Source organism: Trichoderma harzianum (genome assembly GCF_003025095.1).
Source record: "Trichoderma harzianum CBS 226.95 unplaced genomic scaffold M431scaffold_7, whole genome shotgun sequence".
NCBI classification, from domain to species: Eukaryota; Fungi; Ascomycota; class Sordariomycetes; order Hypocreales; family Hypocreaceae; genus Trichoderma; species Trichoderma harzianum.
The window spans coordinates 2,003,613-2,025,253 of record NW_020209255.1 but is presented as its reverse complement, the minus strand read 5'-3'; the positions used below and the strand labels follow the sequence as shown (position 1 = coordinate 2,025,253).

Below are 21,641 nucleotides of genomic sequence, written 5' to 3'. Positions count from 1 at the left end.
GCGCTCATTGTATAGGCAGATGTATTTGTGGGTTAACTCCATGCATAGGAAGCCGTCTCTCTTCCTCTTTTTTGTGTTCCTCAGTCCGGTGTTGCTCTCGTCCTTCTTTGGTGGCTTTGCGAGAGATGGCACCTTGGGGCAATCTCCGTCTTCAGGCATGTTCAACACAGTACAAGTCTTCTGCTTGAAATCCATCCATTCGTCTTCGGTGATTGAGCCATCGTTGGCTCCGGTTGTGAATCTCTTTAAGGCCTCAAATTAGCTGGCCGCAACATCGAGTGGTGAGGTGGGAAACACTGGGCGCCTACGTTTATCGAACCTGGCTCTCCTTTGTATTCGACTTTGGGATCGGCCGGGCTTGTCGGTGGAAGAAACCCCCCATCAAGTGTATTGCCTCAACCTTTCCTGTTGACCACGGGCACTCTGAGATTCATCGATGAGGTCCGGAAAGTCTGTCGGCGTATTTCTTCCAGGGTATAGGTCAATAGATCTTAGAGTTGTTCGCCATCTCCCTGGACCCAACGTTTTATAAGATGGCGGTATTCAACCGAGTGTTGGCGCGATATTCTTGTATTTCAGGCGCAGTGGGACATGAAGACGATACTGGCTTGTTCCTCCCCGAATGTTGTTTTGCTGCTTTCAAGTTACTAGGTAGGTATCAACATGAGCTCTGTATTGGTGGGTTGTTCCGATCGAACACCCACCTGTTCCATTGCGAACCAGTTTAATCAGATTCAACCACATGGTGCGGGACAATCGAAAGCCGTGTCTTCGTGAGGTATGGTCACTGACCTGCGATACATTGCTATTGTTGATTCTGTATGCATACACCGCAAAAGGCTGCTGCTGCGTAAATCTGTCCATGGTGAGATGAATTCTGTAGTAAAAGATTTCCAAGGAATACGCCCAATACGCCTGTACACAGGCTACACCATCAGAGTAGGTGCTATAGAGGCTGCGGGATTGAGTATCTGAAAGAGTGCCTCTTTTTGTTGGAAGAAAGACATTGTAAGCAGTCTCCGTGGTGGAGGTGAGTTGGGACAACAAGTATTGTCGATCCCTCTAAGAGAGAATCTATTGTGAGAGTTCAGTGATGGTCTGAGTCTCACTCAGTATCTGTAAAGTTTGTTCAAAGCTGCATTTGCCATTCGACTATCTTCCTCAGTGTAGACATTTTCCGTGGGCTCTCCGGCCGTCACCGCTGAGGTGGCGACAACGGCCAAGGATGTAATGTTCCAAGTTGAACTTAGTTGATGAGTGAAAATCTACGGGATAGAATTGAGCTTCTAGCCAGCTTGCCCTGACTATATAGACAATTTGAGGTCAGTTCACTTACGTGCCAAGTCACTTACGTGCGGCCATTTGCATACTCACCGCTTATATAGACACGTCTAATGCATGATGCCGACTCGAGTGAATGAAGATCGAAGGCTCTGGAGTCACTGTCACTCAAGTGAATGAAGATATGAGTCTAGTCACTCAAGCAAGTTGACCTCGAAAGGCAAGTAAATCATGCAGTAGCTTTCTAATATCATTGATTCTCATGCATTGGTGCTAAGTAAACAATGTAGATGTAACAATTTCTTTTCTATCCCCCGCCAGTAATATTCCCACCGCTCCGTTGCGCCGTTTTAAAATGCTGTTGCTGGCCTGGGAGAATCAATCCAACTGTTGCCAGTTCCAGCCGCAAGCCAATCCCTAGGACAAAAAAACTCCCTTATCCGCAATGTCCAAACCAGCAAACATTCCTGTCTCTCCCAAAGTGGGAGAGAATAATAGTCAAATATCCTTTGATGCAGATATCCCCCTCGCCCTCTAAAGACAAAAGAAAAATGTCAAAAATCGTCAAGGGGAGTACAAGAATTCGAAATTCATGCCTTCGTATAAAAAACAAAGGGAATGATCAAATGAGTGTGTGCAGTGATGCTTTTCTTGTCTTTCTTTTTTTCCAAGCAAAATTAATTTTTCTTTTTTGTTTTCTCCCCGGTTCTTCGCCTCCTGCTTCACCTCCAAGCGCCCTGGCTCAGAGACAGTAAGCCGGCAACGCAGTCCATGTCGCCCTTTTTGCTGGGGCTGACCTCGCCACACATGAACCGGCTTACTTCATCGTCCCGTGGGGACTCAGCCTTGGCCTCTAGATCCCGGAAGCCATGGACACCCGTTTTCACGGGAGAACACGGCTCCGATGGCACAGTGTCAGACCGCACCAGGAACGCTGCTGGGCTCTTTCGGCCCTGCAGCGCTCGACCGATGCGTCTCGCACTTTGCGATCTAATGGGGCTGCCAGGAGCCATTTGCCGTCGTCCTTCAGCAGAAGTTGCGCCATCTCGCGGGCTCCAGTTCTCCTTGTCCGAGTCGGACGGGGAGACGAGCATGGAGACGTTCATCTTTGCGTGAAAGGACTCGCGCGGCTTCTCATCGTTTGCCCAGCATGTTTCCAGCCGAGCAACGCTAGAGCTGGTACGGCCGAGCCTGGGCTTCTTGGTTCCGCGAGAACGCTGGTACTTTGACAGCGGTGCATTGCGCTTAATGCTGCTAGGCTGCAGGATGCCGCTGCTGGAGCGGAGCAGGCTAATGGCAGCAATGGCAGAACCGCTGGACTCGTGCTCAGCTTGAGCTGTCAGCTCATCGCGAGTCTCAGAGTCGGCACACAGCTCCCAAGCATGAACATCACGGGATCGGCCACGAACAAGGCGTGGTGGAAGTGAGTTGGTCAAGGTTGAGATGGGGGGTAAAGTGACAGCAGGAAGTGCACTATGGCTACGCTGAAGGCTACGCTGCCGAAACTGGGGCAGAGATGGCAGAGTAGACGAAGGCCTTGATGGGGTTTCACGGACTGGAGATGACTCATTGTTGGCCACCAGCTCAGCCTTGCCCTCAAGGGAAAGGGAAAGACGCATCTGAGACTGATATGCCCTAGATGGATTAGATGAGCAAGAGGAAGGGTAGAAGGGGTCGAATCTGGGAATCAAAGTCAGCGAAATGAAGACGACATACAATCCCATCAAACATGCTATAACTTACTTCCCAGAGTTGTCACGAGAGAGAGGCGTGGCGTACGAATTGCCCAGGTTCCATCGGTTTGCCAGGTAGCCGACAGAGTGAGAAGCATGATGAACCTCATCCTGTGAAGATGGGTACAATTGTCGTTGTGGTGTCACATGTGGCAGACCGTTGGCAGAGAAGGGCGGGCAGCCGTAGCGAGGTGCCGGCGTGGCATGAATGGCCTCTACACCAGGGTGGTGAGGGTGTACATGCAGAGGGCTGTTGGGATGGTGAGAGGGTGGTGAAAGCGGATGGTTGACAAGATCTGGAGAATGGCCGGGGGAGGGAAACGAGGCGGGATCCAGCTCGACGACGATGCTGCGGGAGGTGATGGGGTCTGACGCGATGTTGTGCATGCCGCTGAAGCGAAGAGCCGCCAGCTCTTGCGGTGACAGCGGGCGTGATTTCCGCCTGTCATTCTGTCGACGATTCTGGAACCAGATCTAATTCGGTAAACAGCCTTGTCAGCTTGTGTTGTTCTCGAAGCATAAAGGGTTGCATAAATCTTTAATTGATCTAATTTGCAGACGCGTTGACCACCCCGGATCCCGGCTCGGCAGCAAGGAGTGGACGTGCGAAATTTTTAAAGCAGATGACATACCTGAACTTCCTTTTCGTTAAGTGAGACGCGGTTCACGATCTCGAGACGCGCCTGCTTATCGGGCTTGGGGTTGATGGAGTATGCTTCTTCGAGGATCAACTTGTCCTTGGTGCTAATTAAGCAAAGGTAAACATGTTAGCTGTCTGCCAAGCATCCGGGACCAATTGAAGCTGAAGCTGAAGCCAGGTGACCTGTGTTTATGGTTCCCAGGCTCCAGCAAGCAGTCAAGCAGCAAAGCATCAGGTGGACATACGCTGTTCGCTTTCTCTTGCCCTTGGGATGTTTATCTGTAGTGGGGGATGAGACGGTGGGGAGCGCGCTCTGGGCCAGGCCGGGCATGTACTCAGAGGTTCGGATAGGCGAAGGGGAGCTGACATGCCGCAGATGCTGATGATGGCGATGATCCAGGTCGGCCATGGATGCAGGCGGTGTCAGAGGGCTGTTGGACATTGTGGTGGTGGAGAGCTGTTGTTGTTGTTGTTGTTGTTTGTGTCGCGGGTTTGTTGATCTAAGAGGCGCCTAGAGCTAGAGGCATTACTCTCTTGGGCGTCGGGCTGTCGGGATTGTCGAGAAGCGGATTGAGGAGGATGGGATTAGGGGGAGAGGAGGAGGATTAAAGACCAAGATAAACAACAATTGGGTGCCGGGGATGAAGAGGGAAAAAATAGAAAATAGCACTGATGGCCTGTCTCGACGTGTAGCGAAAGGACAAGGACGTGGTAAGGCAGTGGCGTGTGTGTTGTGGACGTGCAGGAGGCGGTGGGAATTGAATTGGGTACATAAGCTCCAGTTGCATCGGCAGGTCGATCAGGTAGAGTACCTTGGGTACAGGGGGGCGCTAGCGCTGCTGCTTGCCGTGGACAGCGCATAGTACAGCAGGTTACAGCACGCACAGCACGCCAACGGGCGGTCCCCTGGCGCTGGAGCCGGGAGGGGCGTGGGTTGGCTCCAGGGGGGTTTTCGCCAGCGATCCATGGGCTCCATAGAGCGGCATTCCGACCGCTGGTATCGGTACGGCGGGCGCCAGGCTCCCAAGTCACCTCCAGAAGTCACCCCTCTAGCTCTTCGGGCGCCTCGACTTCAATTTCTCTCTGCTAGCAATTAGAAGAGAAAAAAAAAAAAAAAAGAGCACAATCGATCCGCGTTTCTTTTGGCTCCATTCACGGCCAAATCACGTCGCGCGCCTGGCGCTGGCATGTCCAAATAGGGAAACATGTCAAGACGCGTTGCAGGTACAAGGGTCAACCAAACGATGCATCGCCCAAGCCCATTTTCCTGCGATTCTTCATCACTTCTTTTGTTGTTCTTTTTTTGCCAATTGCACCATAGCTTGGCTCGGACCATTCACAACCCCTGTCCTCTAGATGCAGACGACTGCTCCTTTTTTTTCTTCTTTCTTCATGTTCTTTTGTACGTACTCTTTCTCTCTGTCTCTTTCTCTTTCAACAGGAAGAAGTACCTAGGTAGTACTGCTCCATAGAAAAGAAGCAAAATAATACCTGTAGTATTTACTGTAGAACAAAAGAGCCGAGCCATGCATCAAGAAAGAAAAGACCAGGATAGCTTGGCCAACGAACGCATGAGAGGCGTACACGATACCTTGCTTGCTGAGTGCTTGCATGGTCCCGCCCACAGCGTCTTGCTGTTTTCACTGTAGTGCTGCCACCACCAGAAGCTACTCGTACTATTGAGTCGGATCAGCTAGCGGCTTTTTGCTAGCAGCAGACCTTGGAGCTTAGGTTTGTTTACTTTTGGCCGCATTGGGTTCGTCGTCGATAAACAATGGAAAGTCGGGGAGAAAAAAACAAAATTAACCTACCCGACAAGCACCAATTCTACTGTACATCACATCACATCACATCAATCCATCATTCCATCTTGCAAGAGTATCGATGATGCTCTCGCCCGATAGCACAGAACAAGCTAAACTTCTTCATCAGGTCACTTCACATCATCCACCCACGCTTAAAATGGGACACCGCCATGCAAGCACTCCAACGTGTCTCCCTCATCCCATGCCACTGCTGCATCCGCTTTACGAACACCAAAGGGACTCACTCGCCCGGTGGATCGTCTTAGCGCCCAGCCCCCCCCTGTTTTGGAGCCGCCACGTTGTGCGTTGTACCATGTTATGGAGTTGCTTGCTGCAGGTTATGGAGTTGCTGGCTGCATCCAGACGGATGGCCAACCTTAACTGGCAAGGCCGCCATCCTTTCTACCCAAAGGCCTCTCTCTCGTGTGCTATGCTTTTCAACTACAAAAGCTTGACCGCCTTGGGCTACCAGGATATCATGCTGCATCTTTGCTCCGTACGTGCGAACCGCATTGGCCTATCACGGCCGTCCGCTCCTCCGGCCTCTTCAACGGCAAAGCAGCCATGCCCAATGCTATGCGCTGGCCTCGGCAGATTCGCCCAGCCTAATCTATGTACGATTAATTGAATGCCTTCCGCCTTTTTGACTCTTGTTCTGGGGCCTCACCTGACACCACCCTCTCCATCTGGCCTCTTGCGTGCCTTCTTGCCTTTTGCTTCTGCCTCGTTTGTCTTCGACTTTCTCTCTCACACACACTCTCCCCGTATCTCTCTCTCTACCTCTTCACCTCTCTCCAGACTACAACACATCACCTCACGTCATGTTGCATCTCCAATCTTATCTCTTTCTTTCAAACAACAACCCAATTCTTCCCCAATTCACTGATCCAACTCATCCGTAGCTACTCCGTACTCCGTAACCAGTCAAACACCAAATCCTTGCCCTCCAAATGGGCTCTCTCCCCATATGCATTGCAAACTCAACTTACATGGCCAGCTCCGTTTCCCTGCCGTCTCTGTATCTCTACATTGCCTTACAAGTACATGCCATACCTCCTCCGTACCGTACAAGCACATCCACGTCGTACGTGTCCAGGCCCGGCCACCTGCTTCCTACATGTACATGCGTCCTGCATCCCGCACGTCCCCCCCAGCCCAGCCACAGCATTTGGCTCTCTCTCTCACCGCAGTTGACCAAGCAGGGAGACCAAAAATGCTACCCTGTCAAAGACACTACACCCCCGTTTTCTCGTAGTGCCCAACCATTCTTGTCTTCTTTGCCTTTCTGACTGCTTTTCTTCATCTCAGTCTGTTTTGGCTTGGGTCTAATTTCTGCAATGCAGAGACTATTGCAATTGCGTACCTACCACCTACATAAAGCACCTGAATCATGTAAATATTGATGCTTGCTTACATTAGCAAAAAGGCATGTTACATACTTACTCGTGCTGCCTTTGGGTTCTACATGCAGCATACCCAAAATTAGGCAAGGCCGTGGTGCTTGCTTGTTCGTAGACAGGGGGCCCGTATTGGATCTTTGCTTGGACAGACCTCGTTAGTCAGTATGGAGTAACTACGGAGCTCCTCGCACATGAATGCGTTGTCCGACATGCATTCCACAAGTCTAGATGTCTCGCTGTCTGGTGCTGTCAAGAACAGGGGAGTGGCTAGTCAGTTCTCCAGCTATCAAAATGTTACATGTCGTCGAGGTTAGCTGTGTGTGTGCAAGGCATCGGTAGCGAGATGCAGAAGAACAATCTCCGTTCATAAACAAGTATTTTGGCTGCATGTACTACGTAGTAAATAGTAAAGGAAAAAAAAGGATATCGTAGTAAATACTAGAAGAATGTAGTTATAGTAAGAAACACTAGAAAGATGTAGCCATCATAACAGATACCAGAGGAATATAGCTACAGTGGCATATGTTAGACGAACATAACTACCTGTATATTAGCAACAATTCGTGGCAATACCAGATATTCACAAAACTAGATAGTTATCTGTTAACTAGGCAAATTCCTCTAATGGTAAAAAAATGGCTTTCTTTTTCGATGCTCCAACTCCAAGCAGTCGACAAGCTGCTGTATACAAATAGCCAACTTAAGATGCTGAATCCATGTAGTTATTCCCTATATGCATCCGTGCACGGAGATATTAATTCCATACACGTATAGAATATTCCTCCTTATACCAACGATGCATTATGTATACAGCTTCCATCATATGCGGTGCTGACTACCTAGGAACTTACCAGTCTTGCAAGACCAAATAGGCCCGTTATCGTACATGCAGTGTCGCAGCGTGCAAGGCAATTACTCATACAACAAAAGCACCGACCGGCCGAAACAGCTGTTGTTTGCAGATCTGATATCTCTGCACAGGTGATGGATGCTCGCATCTCCTTGTCTGCACTAGTATTACTACCTAGTAACGTAACTACCTATACATTCCTTGCCTTGTTCGATCTTGTTCGGTGAGAACCAGACTAAGAAAGCTGTCAGCCAGCATTTCCCGATTCATATGCTCTGCCAGCTAATGATCTTGTCATTGTTCCACGGATTAGCATCCATGGATATGTAATAGACAGACGACAGTGGAGAGATAGTTTGTCTCAGACAATAACAACTCACAAATTGGTTATATCCAGTTGCTATTCCGCATATAGTAGTATATTTACTTCACCACTCACTTTCCATCTCGACGAGTCAGGTAAAATCAAAACGTAAAATTGGGCATAGTGGTACGAAATAGGTGTCTTTAATATGAAAAAAGTCTAGCTAGGTTGGTTTTTGCCGCACTCCCTGCGGCGACGCCCCAATAATCTACCCCCAACGAGGTACCAAGGGTATTATAGCCTTGCCCTCTCCAGTCGAGCTCATGTAAACCCGGAAATCCCCTTCCTTTATCATAAACGGTCATTCCAGCTGCCGATGGCTTAATCCTCAAGTAATCCGGGATGTCCCAGCATCATCAATAAAACACTTTTCGCCGTCGTGCGATTCGTTTACAGATCATCGTCAGACAGCTCACCAGGAAGAGGCATGGCGGCGGCCTCGTCCATCTCCTTCTTGTACTGCTCCAAGAGAGCCTCGTCGACCTGGGCGGTGGGAGGAGCCAGGGCGGGGGCAGCAACGAACTCCTATATTGACAGCCAGTCAGCGCATTGTCACGATATATTGGAACTTCACGGTAACGGGAATACTAACCAAGGCGGGGTTGCCAACGAGCTTGCGGGCCAGCCACAGGAAGGGCTTCTCGAAGTTGTAGTTGGACTTGGCGGAGATGTCGTAGTACTGGAGATTCTTCTTTCGGTGGAAGGTGATGGTCTTGGCCTTAACCTTTCGCTCCTTCACATCAACCTTGTTACCGCACAGGACGATGGGGATGTTCTCGCAAACGCGGACAAGATCACCTGTAATAATGAGTCAGTACCACTATCCAATACGGTTTATGTTCAGGATGGATATCCAAGGAGGGTGACGTACGATGCCAGTTGGGGACGTTCTTGTATGTAATACGGGATGTCACATCGAACATGATGATACCGCACTGGCCGTTGATGTAGTAACCATCACGGAGACCACCGAACTTCTCCTGACCGGCGGTATCCCACACATCGAACTGGATCTGACCGTAGTTCTGGTTGCATATCAGTATATGTGGCGCACTATCGACGGCGGCGGTGTGTTGGAACTCACGGTGGTGAAGCCAAGGGGGTGAACCTCGACACCGAGGGTAGCCATGTACTTCTTCTCAAATTCACCAGTCAAGTGACGCTTGACAAAGGTGGTCTATTGCGTCAAAGGTTTGTTAGCGAGTGGTGGACGCCAAGGCGTAGATCGCCATCAGGGAAAAGAAAAAAAAAAATCATCGTTCGCCACGACAGGCAAGAGCATCGATTTCGATCTCGTTTGCGTGCAGCGCCGATTGATTTCCATGAACCAAGAAATAACACACCTTGCCGGTACCACCATCGCCGACAAGCACAAGCTTGAAGGTAGGAGTCTGTTGCTCAGCCATATTGACGGCTCGAGTGATTAGCGACGAGCGTGAGGTGATGTAAACAGGCGGGGTCCTGCGAGATGGCGTTAGTCTGATTGATTTCGAATCCTGAACGCGAGCAACGGTTTGTTGATGTGCATGGAAATCTAAAACGGCCGGCAGCTCATCCAGACGGGCGCGAGAGAGGGAAAATCAAGGCAAAACCAATAGGTTGGGCACATACCTTGTGGGTTTTTGGACGACGCGAGGGTGGTGTGGACGTCGAAAAGTTGCACCGGATGGTCTTTGACCTGAGTTCTTTTGAAGGCGGCGGGGAACTGGAGACAAGGGAGCAAGACCTTGCCTCCCATCATCAAGCGAAAAATTCAGTCGCCAGGGGTGGGCTGCCCGCACGTGACATCACCGCCCTCGCCCGCTACCTGCGAGGACCTGGAATCAGCCCCTCCCTGCCTCGTTTTCCCTCTTTCTGCCAGCAGACGGAGGTTCTGCCATGTACCGCGCCAGCCAAGCAGCGAGAAGCGCCGGCAGTAAAAGCTTGTTGCAGGGCAGCTCGCGTGCCTACCGCCTGCCTGTTTGGGGCCTGCAGACCCAGCTGGGATCCATCATCTCTTCTGGTCTGTTCTCCGTCCTTCGTAGCGCAAGCCGCGATGCTGCCCAGGCGGTACCGAGCAGGTACTGGAGGCTGGAGGCTGGAGGCTGTATGTACAACCAACGCAGAGCAGCTGCAAGCGCCCAGGAGCAATGTCTCAGGGCCCAACGAATGTGCGGTGAACGAGCTGCTACTGCAACGCCGATTGTTTGATGCAAGCAAGGGAGTTGTTTGCTCTCATCCTTGATTCACTTTAATGCTTGTTATTACTCTAAGAGCCAGGCTGAAAAAGGTACTTTGCAAGTGCTTAATACCGGCATGATATGTACTGCTACTGCTGAATCTCCATTCTGCCTTATACTCCATGTCTGCAATTGGCATAATCGCATCAATACTTGCTGCCTTTTAATACAGCAGTACTTAGTCGCACCAGGGTAAGCCAGCGGTGCCACAAGTTGGCAATATCAATCGTTATTCTTCTCAACAATCCATCCCATCAAGCAGTTTTCACATGACCAACCTTGATATCTTGGCTTTCTGCAGTTCTGCACAGCATCATGACGCAACTTTTACCCCCCTGTTGCCGCACCGGCTTTGTCAGCATCTTCCTGGTGCCTAACTAACCCGCCCAATTGCCGCGTCAAGCTTCTCTCAGCAAAAACGTTATACGAGTATCATGACCAGTCTCCTGTCTACGATGACGCCGACAGGTGCCTAAGCGCGTGATAGATGGCAATACAGCAATAACTCGACAACGACAGTTTGGTCTTGGTATGGCGCCACTGACACGGGCGTGACCGAATTTCCATCAATCCAGAGCTGCTGATTCGGTCAATTCGTGAGGACATTGTATCCCGATGACAGGCTACAGAGGCAAAATGTGACAGCCTAGCATTCCCCTTCCACCCCAGTCTTTCCTTGGGGTCAAAGTCAATCTCAGCTCCTGTCGGCGAGCAACTCCATCAGGCCGAGATACTTTGATAAAGATATTTCTCTGTTGACGATTGTTAGCGTCGACCAAGGAGGTACCGGGCGATATTGGACGTACTCCTTCATTACCCTGAACACACTCTGCCACCTTTTTGAGACCATCGTGATTTGATCGGTTCACATAGCCAAAGTTGCGAATCTCATCGCCGGCTTGTAAGCCAGCCTGTTGCGCTGGACTGTTTGCCGCGACGGTGTTGACCTTTGCAAACGGCTCATCCAGCTGTTCGGAATGGGAATCCGGTAGAATTCGAAGCTCATCCCCAGCTGTACTAGGAGCTTCATCCCCATCTTGAATGTTTGCAAAGTGTTCGTGAAGATACTTTTCTATCGCCGTCATAAGTTCCTTGTAATCATTACGTAGGCGGATGATACGCGCTCTTGTTGTACGGACTGTGGCATACATGTTAGACTACATTCGTGAACAAGCTTTTCGTGTCTCATATACTCTGAGCAACGTCGAGATCTGCTCGTGGAAAGCCATCTCTAGTCAATAGCGGCGTTTGCATATCGACGCCGTGCTAGCATCATATTAATTATTGTCAACTATGGTTTGTATCAAGAATAAAGGGCGGACTCATACCGAATCAAGGACGCTTCCCAAAGCTTTGAGTTCTGCCTCCATATCGTCCTTCTTGCGCTGCAGTTCTGCGAAGCTCTGCTTCCCTGCGTCGCCGTTTCTCTGGGTGAAATTTGATGTCGGCCCAGAGGGCACGGTTGGTGCGTGAAGAGTATCCATTCTAAGCGGCAATACCGAGGCCTCAACTGGAGTGTTGAAAGAGAACCTTGCAGTGAAAAAGAGAGATGGGATTGAAGGGTTGATCTCGATGGTTTAGATGCAGATGGTTGGCGAACTCAGCACAGCTGTTTTAGAGCTTGTCATCACCAACAGCGAACATTCCGGGGCGTTTTTTGCGGGGTCCAGGAACATCAGAGGCCTACGCACTCACTGAAGCCTTCATTTTTCAGCAGTTAGAGAAAGGTACTTGGGGGTAACACTGACACCGCTCTGGATCATTGCAATTAGTGAGTTCCGCCAAGTAGCCCGTCTCTTTAGCTCGACCAGCCGGGCAGCCTTACACCATCCACTCTCTAGCTGGCCCGTGTATGTTTTCTTATACGAAGCACTAACCTCCGGCTCTTTTTCCAACTAGTAACAGCAGCACAGACGTCACCTTGCTAATCTTTCTTTATCCTGCCAACTTCTCAGACGCGTGCCATAGCATTTTTGTTGTCGCGACACAAGCCACAATGGCTTCCGCAGGAGATGCTCGACTTATGAAGTCGACCAAATTCCCTACCGAGTTCAATCAAAAGGTTGACATGCAAAAGGTCAACCTGCAGGTTATAAAAAAGTTTGTCACTGGGCCCCAATATGTCTTATCGCGGATCCCGCCTTTGCAGTCCTGACGCCCAATCTCACAGATGGATTGCCAACAAGATCTCGGAAATCCTGGGCAGCGAAGACGATGTCGTAATTGAGCTGTGCTTCAATCTTATCGAAGGACCCAGACATGTATGTTGGATCCTTCTCCCTTCGACTTTGTAGCGGCTTTCCATGTTAACTGTTTGGTCACCAGCCCGATATCAAATCGCTTCAAATACAGCTTACCGGGTTTCTAGACAAAGATACTGGGCCATTCTGCAAGGAGCTATGGAAATTGCTATTGAGTGCTCAAAGTAACCCTCAGGGAGTCCCCAAAGAGCTATTAGAAGCAAAGAAGCTTGAGCTTATGCAGGAAAAGGTTGGTGTCCCGTCGTGAGGACGTCCCACGCTTACTTTTCTGGGCCTAACAATCAACCTAGATGGAAGCCGACAGAGCTGCCGAAAATGCCAGAAAACGTCGCGACGACTCGGACCGCCGTGATCGAGAAATTGCAGAATTGAAGGATCGAGATCGTCGAGACCGAGCAAACGATAGAGGTGATCGATCGGGCCGCCGTGGGGATCGGGCTCCTGAGGGCCGTGGAAGAGGAGGCCATGGTTGGAGTGCAAATAGATCACGTTCTCCCGAGCCTCGGCACCGCGCTTCTGGAGATTCATACCGGCGAGACAGCTATGTCCCCCGAGGTCGGGGTGGCCGAGGGCGCGATCGCGATCGTGGCTGGCAGCGGCGACGAAGTCGCTCACCATCTGGGTCAGCGTCAGAGCGATCTCGATCTCCTAGTAGCAGTGCGTCTCGTAGCGATCGAGGCTCTAGAAGCCCTCCGCGCCGCAAAGGACCACCTGCACGATTTAGAGACTCGAGAAAGAGATCTAGATCTCCTCGCGGCGATGCTTATCGACCAAGGCGACAGTCGCGCAATGGAAGGGATCGCCGTGATGCTCGAAATCGACGCTCACCATCTTCAGAGCGAGCCTCACCTCCGCCGAAGCGAAGACGGCAATCTACCTCCAGAAGTCTCTCTGGAGAGCGCAGAAGACGTCACTCGGATACACCATCCTCCGTTTCGCGGAGTTCCTCGGTGGCCCGTAGCCGCAGCCCCAATCACCGTCGTAATCGATCCGTCGACAGCGCTGGATCAAATTCACACGCGAAACGCCGACAGGATCGCCGACGAGGTGGTACGACAAAGGAGTTGGAGGATGATAACGGACGTGACCGGCGGGGTGATCGTCGTCAGAAAGATCATGGAGCCCCAACCAGGGGCAAGGAATCTGAAAGGAAGAGACGCAATAGCTCCTCTCCGCCCTCGTCTCCGTCAAACCGTGGCAAGTCGGCTGATATTTTGGAAGATGAATCGCGTGCTCCGAATTCCTAGCTAGGCACCAGCCGACAACGAAGAGGTGGGTAAGCTCCTGATGGGAGGGTGAAAAGAGTAGCAACTCTAGTTCATCGCTAACTTTGCTTGAACGATGCTTGACGCAGCATAAAGCTCACCACTCTAAAGGCACACGTGCTGGAGAGATTTTGGAAACGATACTAAGCAGCTGAGAACTTCTGATACTAGCTCTCATATCAACAGTTGAGGCTAACTGCTACTAAAGCGCTCGTCTCTAGAATATGAAAGGAATGGCACGCACCTCTGCCTGGCAGAGTAAAAGAGCCAGAGAAAAAACGAATTGAAACTGGATAGAACTACGAAAGTAGATATTGGTAAAAGAAAAGCGATGCACGTTTGTCACTGAAGTTTGGTCAGTTTGAATAGGCGGCAGCTCTCCAATCATTTTAGAAAATATTACGAGCGGCAATCCATCTAGCAGATATTTTAAAGAATCATGCATTCATTATTTAATTCGTTCCTAAGTAATGCCTCTGAAAGGAAACCCACGGCTTTTCTCCACATGCCGTTTCAATACTCGAAGTCCACGCAGTCGCTGGAGCTCTGGATAGCCAACTTGGGGTGCTGGATAGCTACTCCCTGCCATAAACTGTGACAGTTTCAACACAAATTGAGAATGAAAGAGGGGAAAAGCTTGCTTTCTACTAACAACCAGGCATGTGAAATTAGATAGTTACCATCAGTTGATGAGACAACCTCCTAGATACTCTGATTGACTTATACTCGTGATGTTGAACAGCAACAGAGTTGGGCGCCACTTACTATTACCCTATTTGGCCTAGTTGGAGATCAGAGTGGCATATGCTGCACGTTCTAGCTTAGCGTCTCCTAGAGCCGGCTTTGCCTTTTGCAAGTTCATTTTCCCATGACAACATCAAAATAACCATCCGCAAAGCCATTTCCATCCGCCAGTTTGACGTTGGCATCGCTATCGCATCGACTGTCGCTCGAGATAGAAGCGCTGGCGCATGGCCGACAACAGGCAAACAATTGCATCCCGACCCAACGAGGCGCAGCCCACCATGGCAGAATACAAGAAGGCACAGGCGCGTGTGCGAGACTTGGTCGATCGGCGTAGGCAGCTGGAGCGCCGTCTGGTGAGTTTTTTTGGCTGTTCTTTTGCGCATTCACGGCGTTTGCGTAAGGCGACGCGGGCTAAAAGATGGCATTCAAATAGGCGGCGATGGAAGAGAGCATCATCCAGAAGGAGTCGGCCTACCTCGACAGCACTCCTAGCGGTAATATCATTACTGGCTTCGACAACTACATGAAAGGCACGAGCGGTGCAGCGGCACAGCGACGCAAGACAGGACCAGCGGAACAGAACCGCGTCTTTTCGCGCTCATCCATCTCATACCGACCGAATAATGGGGTAAGAATACCTTGGGAAGGGAGACTTGAACATACGAGTCTCTAGCCCTGCCGGGCTTGACTGGCATTCCCGTTCTTTGCTAACTGGATGGACTTGTATAGGATTCTTCGACCCCTGGATCAGTAGGCTCAACGCCTGCGCCGACACCCCTATCCACCACGTTCCGGGACAGCGCATCGGGCAATCCTACGCCAACATCGGCGGGCGGAAACAAGGCAAGCAAGCCTAAGAAGAGAGACACGGAAGATAGCGAGAATGATGCGGCGACGAACAAGAAGCGAACAAATTTTGGGGCGTCAAGAAAATGAAGGATATAGGCCATGGTGATGGAATTTGCAATTTAGGTGCCCGTGTCATCCCCGCAACACTATAGCTCCCAAGGATGACGATTTGACACGAGAGCGGCGTTTTAAAGGATGGGATACATTGAGGTATAATGAATAAGGCGTTGAGCAAGAGGATATATTGAGCGATATTTATAAAATATTTATAAACCATGATCATTGAAAGCGGATGCATAATAAAGGCTGGACATGGTCTTCAAAACCCAGTGTCTTATTGGTAGTGATATCTACACAGTGGACTCAACCAGTTCTATTTCCCCAATAGAGTGTTGAGAGAGAATATCTGGCGCACTCATGCCACATGCTCGCTATTATAACTAAAGTCACAACGAAACTAAATAAAATGTCTTGAGAGTGGAGATTGTTGTAAATGGAACAGACTCGAGCTAGATTTGGGACTCGGCAAGCCGGCACTGTAGCAGCGAATAGATTTGTAAGTCAGCATCCAGTCATTCGAAGAAGACAGCGGGCCTTTGCGGCGAATTTGCTCTCTTTTCTCTTGTCGGTCCGAGATGACTAGGTTGTATGCAGTAGTTCACATAGCTACTTATTTTGCTACCTTGATCTAGTATCTGCTATTATCGATATTGCATATGTAAGATGTAGATTGGAGTATTTTTGGTATTTTGGTGTTTGGTCTTGGTATCCGTCTTCCGCACTACCTGAGCACCCAGCAGTACTCGTACAGTACAGTACCTAGGTATAACCAATTCATCGGGTGTCAGTTATCACAACGACGAACCTCCACAATCCCAAAGTCGTGATACAAAAAGTCCCTTTGGCGTTCCCATTATTAATTACCCCGAAGACCCCCCAGGCTAAAAAGGTCCCCTGAGCAGTGGATTTTGATCTTAGCAGCACACGCACGCACGTCTTTTGATAGTGCGGGGTTGCAGATGAGGGGTCTGATGGGGTTTGCAGCCATCGGGGTTCTCGTATGATGTGATAAATAGATAACCATCAATTGGGCCCTGGGCATCGCTGGCCTCTTATTTTTGTTTTCTTTGCGTCGACAATTGGTCTTGAGCAGCCCTTTATGATGACAATCCAGGCCGAAAAGTTTACGCCAGAGGTGCTCCTCTCGGCGCCACGGCGCTCGCCTGGCGTGCCTAATGCCACGGGCGAGCTCGTCTTATACACGGTAAGTTTTGCGATTTGTTGGTTGGTTGGTTGGCTTGTTGGAGCTTCGCAGGGGAAAAGAGGCTTTCAATTGAGATACGCGATGCCCTGGATGTATCGCATCATCACGTGTGTAGATGAGTTGGATGAGGTTTGGATGGGATTAGATCGAATTGAACTCACACTGGCCCTCCTCTTAGGTCTCGACATACTCCTTCGACACCCACTCCAAGACGGCGCAGATCCGCGTCCTCAACATCAAAGAGGGCACGTCGCATCTGGTCTCCGAAGACTCCGCAGCCAGCGACCCAATCTGGATCAGCGAAAAAGAGATTGCCTACGTCAAGAGCCTCGACAACGGTGCCTCATCTCTGGTGGCGCAACATGTTCTCGATCCAAATGAGTAAGTGAATGAATGAATTTCCCCATTTACCGGGCCGGCTTCCAGAGAAACTCACCCCGTGTCAAATAAAGGTCAAACACCATCCAGCGCTTCAGCGGAAGCATCTCCAGTCTAAAGGCCAAGCCTTTGTCTGCAGACAAAGTGGCCTTTTGCGCTGCCGCTCTGACCACTCCCGATGGACAAATGTACAGCCCGGCTTCGGAACCAAAGTCTCACACATCAGCCAAGATCTACACATCCCTATTTGTGCGACACTGGGACTCCTGGAACACTGAAAACAAAAACTCGCTTTGGTACGGCCAGCTGGAAAAGGTTGACGGAAAATGGACTCTTGGAAACTCGGCCCTTACAAACTTGCTTGCGGGTACTGGCCTCGCCTCTCCTGTGCCTCCCTTTGGAGGTACCGGTGATTTCGATGTATCCTCGACTGGCATTGTCTTTGTTGCAAAGGATCCGGAATTGAACCATGCTAGAAACACCAAGACTGACCTATACTTCGTTCCTCTGGCTTCATTCTTGGATAAGCCTAGCTTCCCCCAGATTGTAAAGACGGGTAGATTGCTTGGATATTCAAGCTCTCCCGTCTTTTCAAATGATGGCAAGCAGGTTGCTTTCCTGCGCATGAAATCCCAGCAATATGAGGCAGACAAGACGAGGCTCTTGCTGATTCCAGACGTAACCGATCTGAGCAACGTTCAGGAATTTTACGAGACCGAGGATGACAAAGGAGGTTGGGACTTTAAGCCCGATTGGATCGTCTGGAGCCACGACAACAAGGAATTGTATGTTGCGGCAGAGAAGCACGCCCGAGTTGTCCTGTGGAAGCTCCCGTCATCACCGCTGGAAGCCAAATCTCTTCCTACCCCAATCCACGAGGACGGTTCCGTGGCGGAGGCGAGGGTCCTCGGTAGCAGCTCATCGCTGTTGATCACAACGAGGTCGCGGGTCGAAAGCTCCAACTATTCGATACTTGACCCTGAATCCAAGTCGTCTACCACCATCTCTTCGAGTTCCAAACAAGGTCGAACTTTCTCCCTGAACAGATCGCAGTGCCAGGAGATTTGGTTCAATGGCTCAAAGGGTTACCCCATTCATGCCCTGGTCACCTTGCCTTCGACCTTTGACTCTTCGAAGAAGTACCCTTTGGCTTTCTTCATCCATGGTGGTCCTCAAGGTGCTTGGGGAGACGACTGGAGCACTCGATGGAACCCTGCCATCTTTGCTGAGCAGGGCTATGTCGTTGTGAGCCCCAACCCAACTGGCAGCACGGGCTATGGCCAAGATCATACCGACGCCATCCAGAACAACTGGGGAGGTGATCCTTATGTGGATTTGGTCAAATGTTTTGAGTATCTGGAGAAGGAAGTGAGCTACATAGACACAACTAGAGCTGTTGCTCTCGGCGCGTCTTACGGAGGCTATATGATTAGTGAGTTGTCCTCAAGTAAAATAGTGATGGTTTCCGGAAGCGTGAATCTAACTATCATCAGACTGGATCCAGGGCCATGATCTTGGACGAAAGTTCAAGGCATTGGTATGCCACGATGGAGTCTTTTCGACTCTCAACCAGTGGTCTACGGAAGAGCTATTCTTCCCCGAGCATGATTTTGGTGGCACCCTTTGGGAGAACAGAGAGGGCTATGAGAAGTGGGATCCCGCCAAGCACGTTGGGAACTGGGCTACGCCGCAGCTGGTAAGCTGGATTTGAGATGGTGCCATATGTCTACTGTCACCGACTAACTCGCCCGCTTCACAGGTTATACATAACGAGCTCGATTACCGCCTACCCATTTCAGAGGGTCTGGCCATGTTCAACGTCCTTCAGGCTCGGGGCGTGCCAAGCAAGTTTGTCATGTTCCCCGACGAGCATCACGTAAGTCAAAGAGGCCTCTTCGCCCTATGATATAGTCTAGATACTGACAATGTGTGACAAGTGGGTGCTCAAGCCAGAGAATTCATTGGTCTGGCACAGGGAGGTGCTGAACTTTATCAACAAGTACAGTGGAATCTCGGAGGAGAAATAACATACCTTATACCAAACTTCTCTTTTATTTCCCCTTTCCCCTTTGCTTTTCGGATGTTTAGTTCGCGCATGTATTATAAGTTCGTGAAACATCTTTTCAACGGTAGTAACTTGAACTTGGCAAATTGCATTGTTGGCTGTGTTAGGCTTTGATGGTAGCGCATATTTCTTAAATAAAAGTAGCAAAAACGCAATTGGTCGATTTTTTCTCATTAATGAGATGAAACGAAGAGGAACACCTTGTATTTCTTTATTTCTCTATTATGAGCATGGCAAACATGAGGTACACTCGTAGCATACAGTGCAAATTCTACTGATTCAGATTGAAACTGTGCGGGTCCTTATCAGACCTGGAGCTGATCTGAACGGGTATCTCAATTCACTGATGCACCGAGCTTCGCTTTTATCAGTCCCTCCCGCTATAATAACTGGCTGCTCATTCACCACAAACAAGAGCCTCGCCCCTTGCACAATCCGCCCAGCAGTGCCGCGCACCAGCAAAATCATAGGCGAACATGCGCTGTGCGAGCTATTCTGTGCGACAGAGTCCATGACGCCCTTGAGAGCACATGCGACAGCTATAAAACGATTCTTCTAGCCACTTGGACCGCTTCACCTTTCTTCTCTCTCCCAACAAGCCTCACGAAACACACACACAACCTCTCGCCATGGCACGTCCACCATCCATGTTTCACGCTTTTCTGCGCCCTTCAATCCTACAAATCCTTCGTGCGACGGGCTACCACAGCACGCGCCCTGCAGTGCTCGACACCCTGACGGACATTGCAGCGCGATACCTGACGCTTCTATGCGAAAAGACGGCGAACAATGCGACCAACAACCACGGCGATGCGGGCGACTACGATATAGTGGACGTCAGGATGGCGCTGCAGGAGGTTGGAGCTCTGCTGCCGGAGAGAGCTGAGACGGAGCAACTATGGAAGGGAGAGGAGGATATGAGAGGAGTGGAGGAGTTTATCGAATGGTTTGCCGGGACGCGCATGAAGGAGATGATGGAGATGGGCAGTGGAGATACTGAGTCTGACGCTACAGACTATCTGGCAGGTAAGACGGCGAAATGAGGAGAAACAGAGACAATTGCGTTCTCCCACAAGTTTCTCTACCTCATTCCTTTTCCTTTTCTTCTTTTTTAATCTTGCAAACATCTGGCTAACACGGCATTTTGTTTAGCCCTCAAAAAGAAGCACAGCAAGACAGGCGACGACGCAAAATGGCAAGGCACCATCTTTGGCAAATTCAACGACGGCAACGAGATCCTCGTCGAAGGCGGCGCCATAACCAGCATCAGCGAATGGATATCCAAGAGAGCGCCGGAGTCAGACGCGCCCCACGAAACGACGGAGCAGAACGGAGACAACAAGCCCGAGGCCGCAGAGATGAGAAGGTCCCCTAGTTCGGGCCTCAGCTCCGTGGGGGACAGGCTGGATGGTGATGGTATCGAAGGCATGGATCTTAGCTAGAAGGCAAGACATGGGATTTTCGAGGCTGATGCGCCGCCGGCTCACTCTACGAGGTCGAGGAAGCAGAGGAACGGGGGGCATCGTAGTGATAGGAGGACTTGAATGGGTGCTTTTGTCGTCTTGGTGGACGCTGGGCTTTGTTTTATCATTTCCTTTTTCTTAATAACTGCATAGCGTTGGAGTTTTGGAAGGTTAAGAGAGACCTTTTTATGGAAATAATAAAGGGAGCAGTTATCCAGCCACCCAAGTTTATTATCCAGTATCCCATGTTTTACATGAGAGCTGTACGGACTAAAGAATAATTTCAGCTACTAGAGAAAAACTGCAATAGCAGCAGATACCAGAAGGATATATTTATAATAGTAGACACTAAAAGAAAGTAACGATAGAAGCAGAAAGTAGTGATAGTAGCAGAAAGTAGTGATAGTAGCAGAAAGTAGTGATAGTAGCAGAAAGTTGGCTTTTATTTATATTCTTTTTACATCCTATTCTAATACTTGAATTCCACGAGGTCACTAGGGGGTTGGATAACGAATTTGGGATGCTGGATAACATTCCCCATAGTCGCCCCCCTGGTTTGTAGTTCTCCAAGCCGTAGTATGGATTGGATGTGGGTAATGCCTGCCAGTGCCATGGCCACCCCATGAGGGGGTAGGGGGAACCATGGGGCCTGATGGGGTAGGCAACTTTGAGCCTGGGATCATCCAGGGGAATATCTCCAATCTGTCAGTCGTCTTGATGTTGGGTACTGTCGACTCAATACCCCTTCTCATTTCGTATAGCTTCTCATCGTCAACCAAATCCAGGTGTGCTGCAAGTCCTGCGGCGATGTCCGTTTCCAAAGCTCGTTGGCAGAACCGGAACGGGTGGGGGTATTCCATTAACCCCATCCATTCTACCCATTTCATCATGTGAGCGATGTATAGTATGACTGTGACAAGTCGGGGTCGTGGGGGTGGGAATGCTCGAGCTGCCTTCTTGTCCAGGTATGCCTCTACTCTAAAGTTATCTTTCTCCAACAGGTTACACTAAATGTGGTATCCCAGGAGCAGGATGGGCATAGGCGTATAGTCGTGAA

General features: G+C 50.1%; 8 protein-coding genes across 8 annotated transcripts; 4 read left to right on the top strand and 4 right to left on the bottom strand.

Annotated features, from left to right (window-relative positions):
• Positions 1-2,003: 2,003 nt before the first annotated feature.
• On the bottom strand, positions 2,004-3,985 carry M431DRAFT_86562 (hypothetical protein; the record flags this gene model as incomplete). The annotated part of the gene is made up of 4 exons (XM_024923696.1): positions 2,004-2,961; positions 3,025-3,488; positions 3,647-3,758; positions 3,900-3,985. The coding sequence occupies 4 exons, from the start codon at positions 3,983-3,985 to the stop codon at positions 2,004-2,006; spliced, it is 1,620 nt and encodes a 539-aa protein (XP_024773933.1).
• A 4,332-nt stretch (positions 3,986-8,317) lies between these two features.
• On the bottom strand, positions 8,318-9,711 carry M431DRAFT_509258 (hypothetical protein). The gene is made up of 6 exons (XM_024919254.1): positions 9,685-9,711; positions 9,417-9,534; positions 9,158-9,250; positions 8,945-9,098; positions 8,666-8,871; positions 8,318-8,598 (listed from the first exon to the last, which is right to left on the bottom strand). The coding sequence occupies exons 2-6, from the start codon at positions 9,477-9,479 to the stop codon at positions 8,464-8,466; spliced, it is 651 nt and encodes a 216-aa protein (XP_024773932.1). The 5' UTR covers positions 9,480-9,534; positions 9,685-9,711; the 3' UTR covers positions 8,318-8,463.
• Positions 9,712-10,915: 1,204 nt separating this feature from the next.
• On the bottom strand, positions 10,916-11,776 carry M431DRAFT_87234 (hypothetical protein; the record flags this gene model as incomplete). The annotated part of the gene is made up of 4 exons (XM_024923778.1): positions 10,916-11,044; positions 11,099-11,430; positions 11,486-11,558; positions 11,621-11,776. 4 exons carry the CDS (start codon positions 11,774-11,776, stop codon positions 10,916-10,918), a joined length of 690 nt encoding a protein of 229 aa, XP_024773931.1.
• A 512-nt stretch (positions 11,777-12,288) lies between these two features.
• M431DRAFT_86493 (hypothetical protein) lies at positions 12,289-13,800 on the top strand (the record flags this gene model as incomplete). The annotated part of the gene is made up of 4 exons (XM_024923685.1): positions 12,289-12,396; positions 12,479-12,553; positions 12,618-12,782; positions 12,844-13,800. 4 exons carry the CDS (start codon positions 12,289-12,291, stop codon positions 13,798-13,800), a joined length of 1,305 nt encoding a protein of 434 aa, XP_024773930.1.
• A 1,043-nt stretch (positions 13,801-14,843) lies between these two features.
• On the top strand, positions 14,844-15,501 carry M431DRAFT_6473 (hypothetical protein; the record flags this gene model as incomplete). The annotated part of the gene is made up of 3 exons (XM_024921668.1): positions 14,844-14,918; positions 14,999-15,193; positions 15,295-15,501. The coding sequence occupies 3 exons, from the start codon at positions 14,844-14,846 to the stop codon at positions 15,499-15,501; spliced, it is 477 nt and encodes a 158-aa protein (XP_024773929.1).
• Positions 15,502-16,216: 715 nt separating this feature from the next.
• On the top strand, positions 16,217-19,356 carry M431DRAFT_118149 (hypothetical protein). Its single transcript, XM_024912023.1, has 6 exons — positions 16,217-16,678; positions 16,857-17,059; positions 17,131-18,488; positions 18,550-18,752; positions 18,816-18,932; positions 18,994-19,356. The coding sequence occupies exons 1-6, from the start codon at positions 16,574-16,576 to the stop codon at positions 19,081-19,083; spliced, it is 2,076 nt and encodes a 691-aa protein (XP_024773928.1). The 5' UTR covers positions 16,217-16,573; the 3' UTR covers positions 19,084-19,356.
• A 135-nt stretch (positions 19,357-19,491) lies between these two features.
• On the top strand, positions 19,492-21,024 carry M431DRAFT_521128 (hypothetical protein). The gene is made up of 2 exons (XM_024920452.1): positions 19,492-20,147; positions 20,274-21,024. Exons 1-2 carry the CDS (start codon positions 19,751-19,753, stop codon positions 20,561-20,563), a joined length of 687 nt encoding a protein of 228 aa, XP_024773927.1. The 5' UTR covers positions 19,492-19,750; the 3' UTR covers positions 20,564-21,024.
• Positions 21,025-21,078: 54 nt separating this feature from the next.
• On the bottom strand, positions 21,079-21,471 carry M431DRAFT_483051 (hypothetical protein; the record flags this gene model as incomplete). Its single annotated transcript, XM_024916091.1, has 1 exon — positions 21,079-21,471. One exon carries the CDS (start codon positions 21,469-21,471, stop codon positions 21,079-21,081), a length of 393 nt encoding a protein of 130 aa, XP_024773926.1.
• Between the last annotated feature and the right edge of the window lie 170 nt (positions 21,472-21,641).

Coding starts and splice junctions, on each gene's coding strand:
- M431DRAFT_509258 (XM_024919254.1), bottom strand. CDS start 9,479: ATGGCTGAGCAACAGACTCCTACCTTCAAGCTTGTGCTTGTCGGCGAT. Junction 9,099..9,157: donor ACCCCCTTGGCTTCACCACC/GTGAGTTCCAAC, acceptor ATATGCAACCAG/AACTACGGTCAGATCCAGTT. Junction 8,599..8,665: donor TCGTTGGCAACCCCGCCTTG/GTTAGTATTCCC, acceptor CTGTCAATATAG/GAGTTCGTTGCTGCCCCCGC.
- M431DRAFT_118149 (XM_024912023.1), top strand. CDS start 16,574: ATGATGACAATCCAGGCCGAAAAGTTTACGCCAGAGGTGCTCCTCTCG. Junction 17,060..17,130: donor CATGTTCTCGATCCAAATGA/GTAAGTGAATGA, acceptor TGTCAAATAAAG/GTCAAACACCATCCAGCGCT. Junction 18,753..18,815: donor ACTGGGCTACGCCGCAGCTG/GTAAGCTGGATT, acceptor CCCGCTTCACAG/GTTATACATAACGAGCTCGA.
- M431DRAFT_521128 (XM_024920452.1), top strand. CDS start 19,751: ATGGCACGTCCACCATCCATGTTTCACGCTTTTCTGCGCCCTTCAATC. Junction 20,148..20,273: donor CGCTACAGACTATCTGGCAG/GTAAGACGGCGA, acceptor CATTTTGTTTAG/CCCTCAAAAAGAAGCACAGC.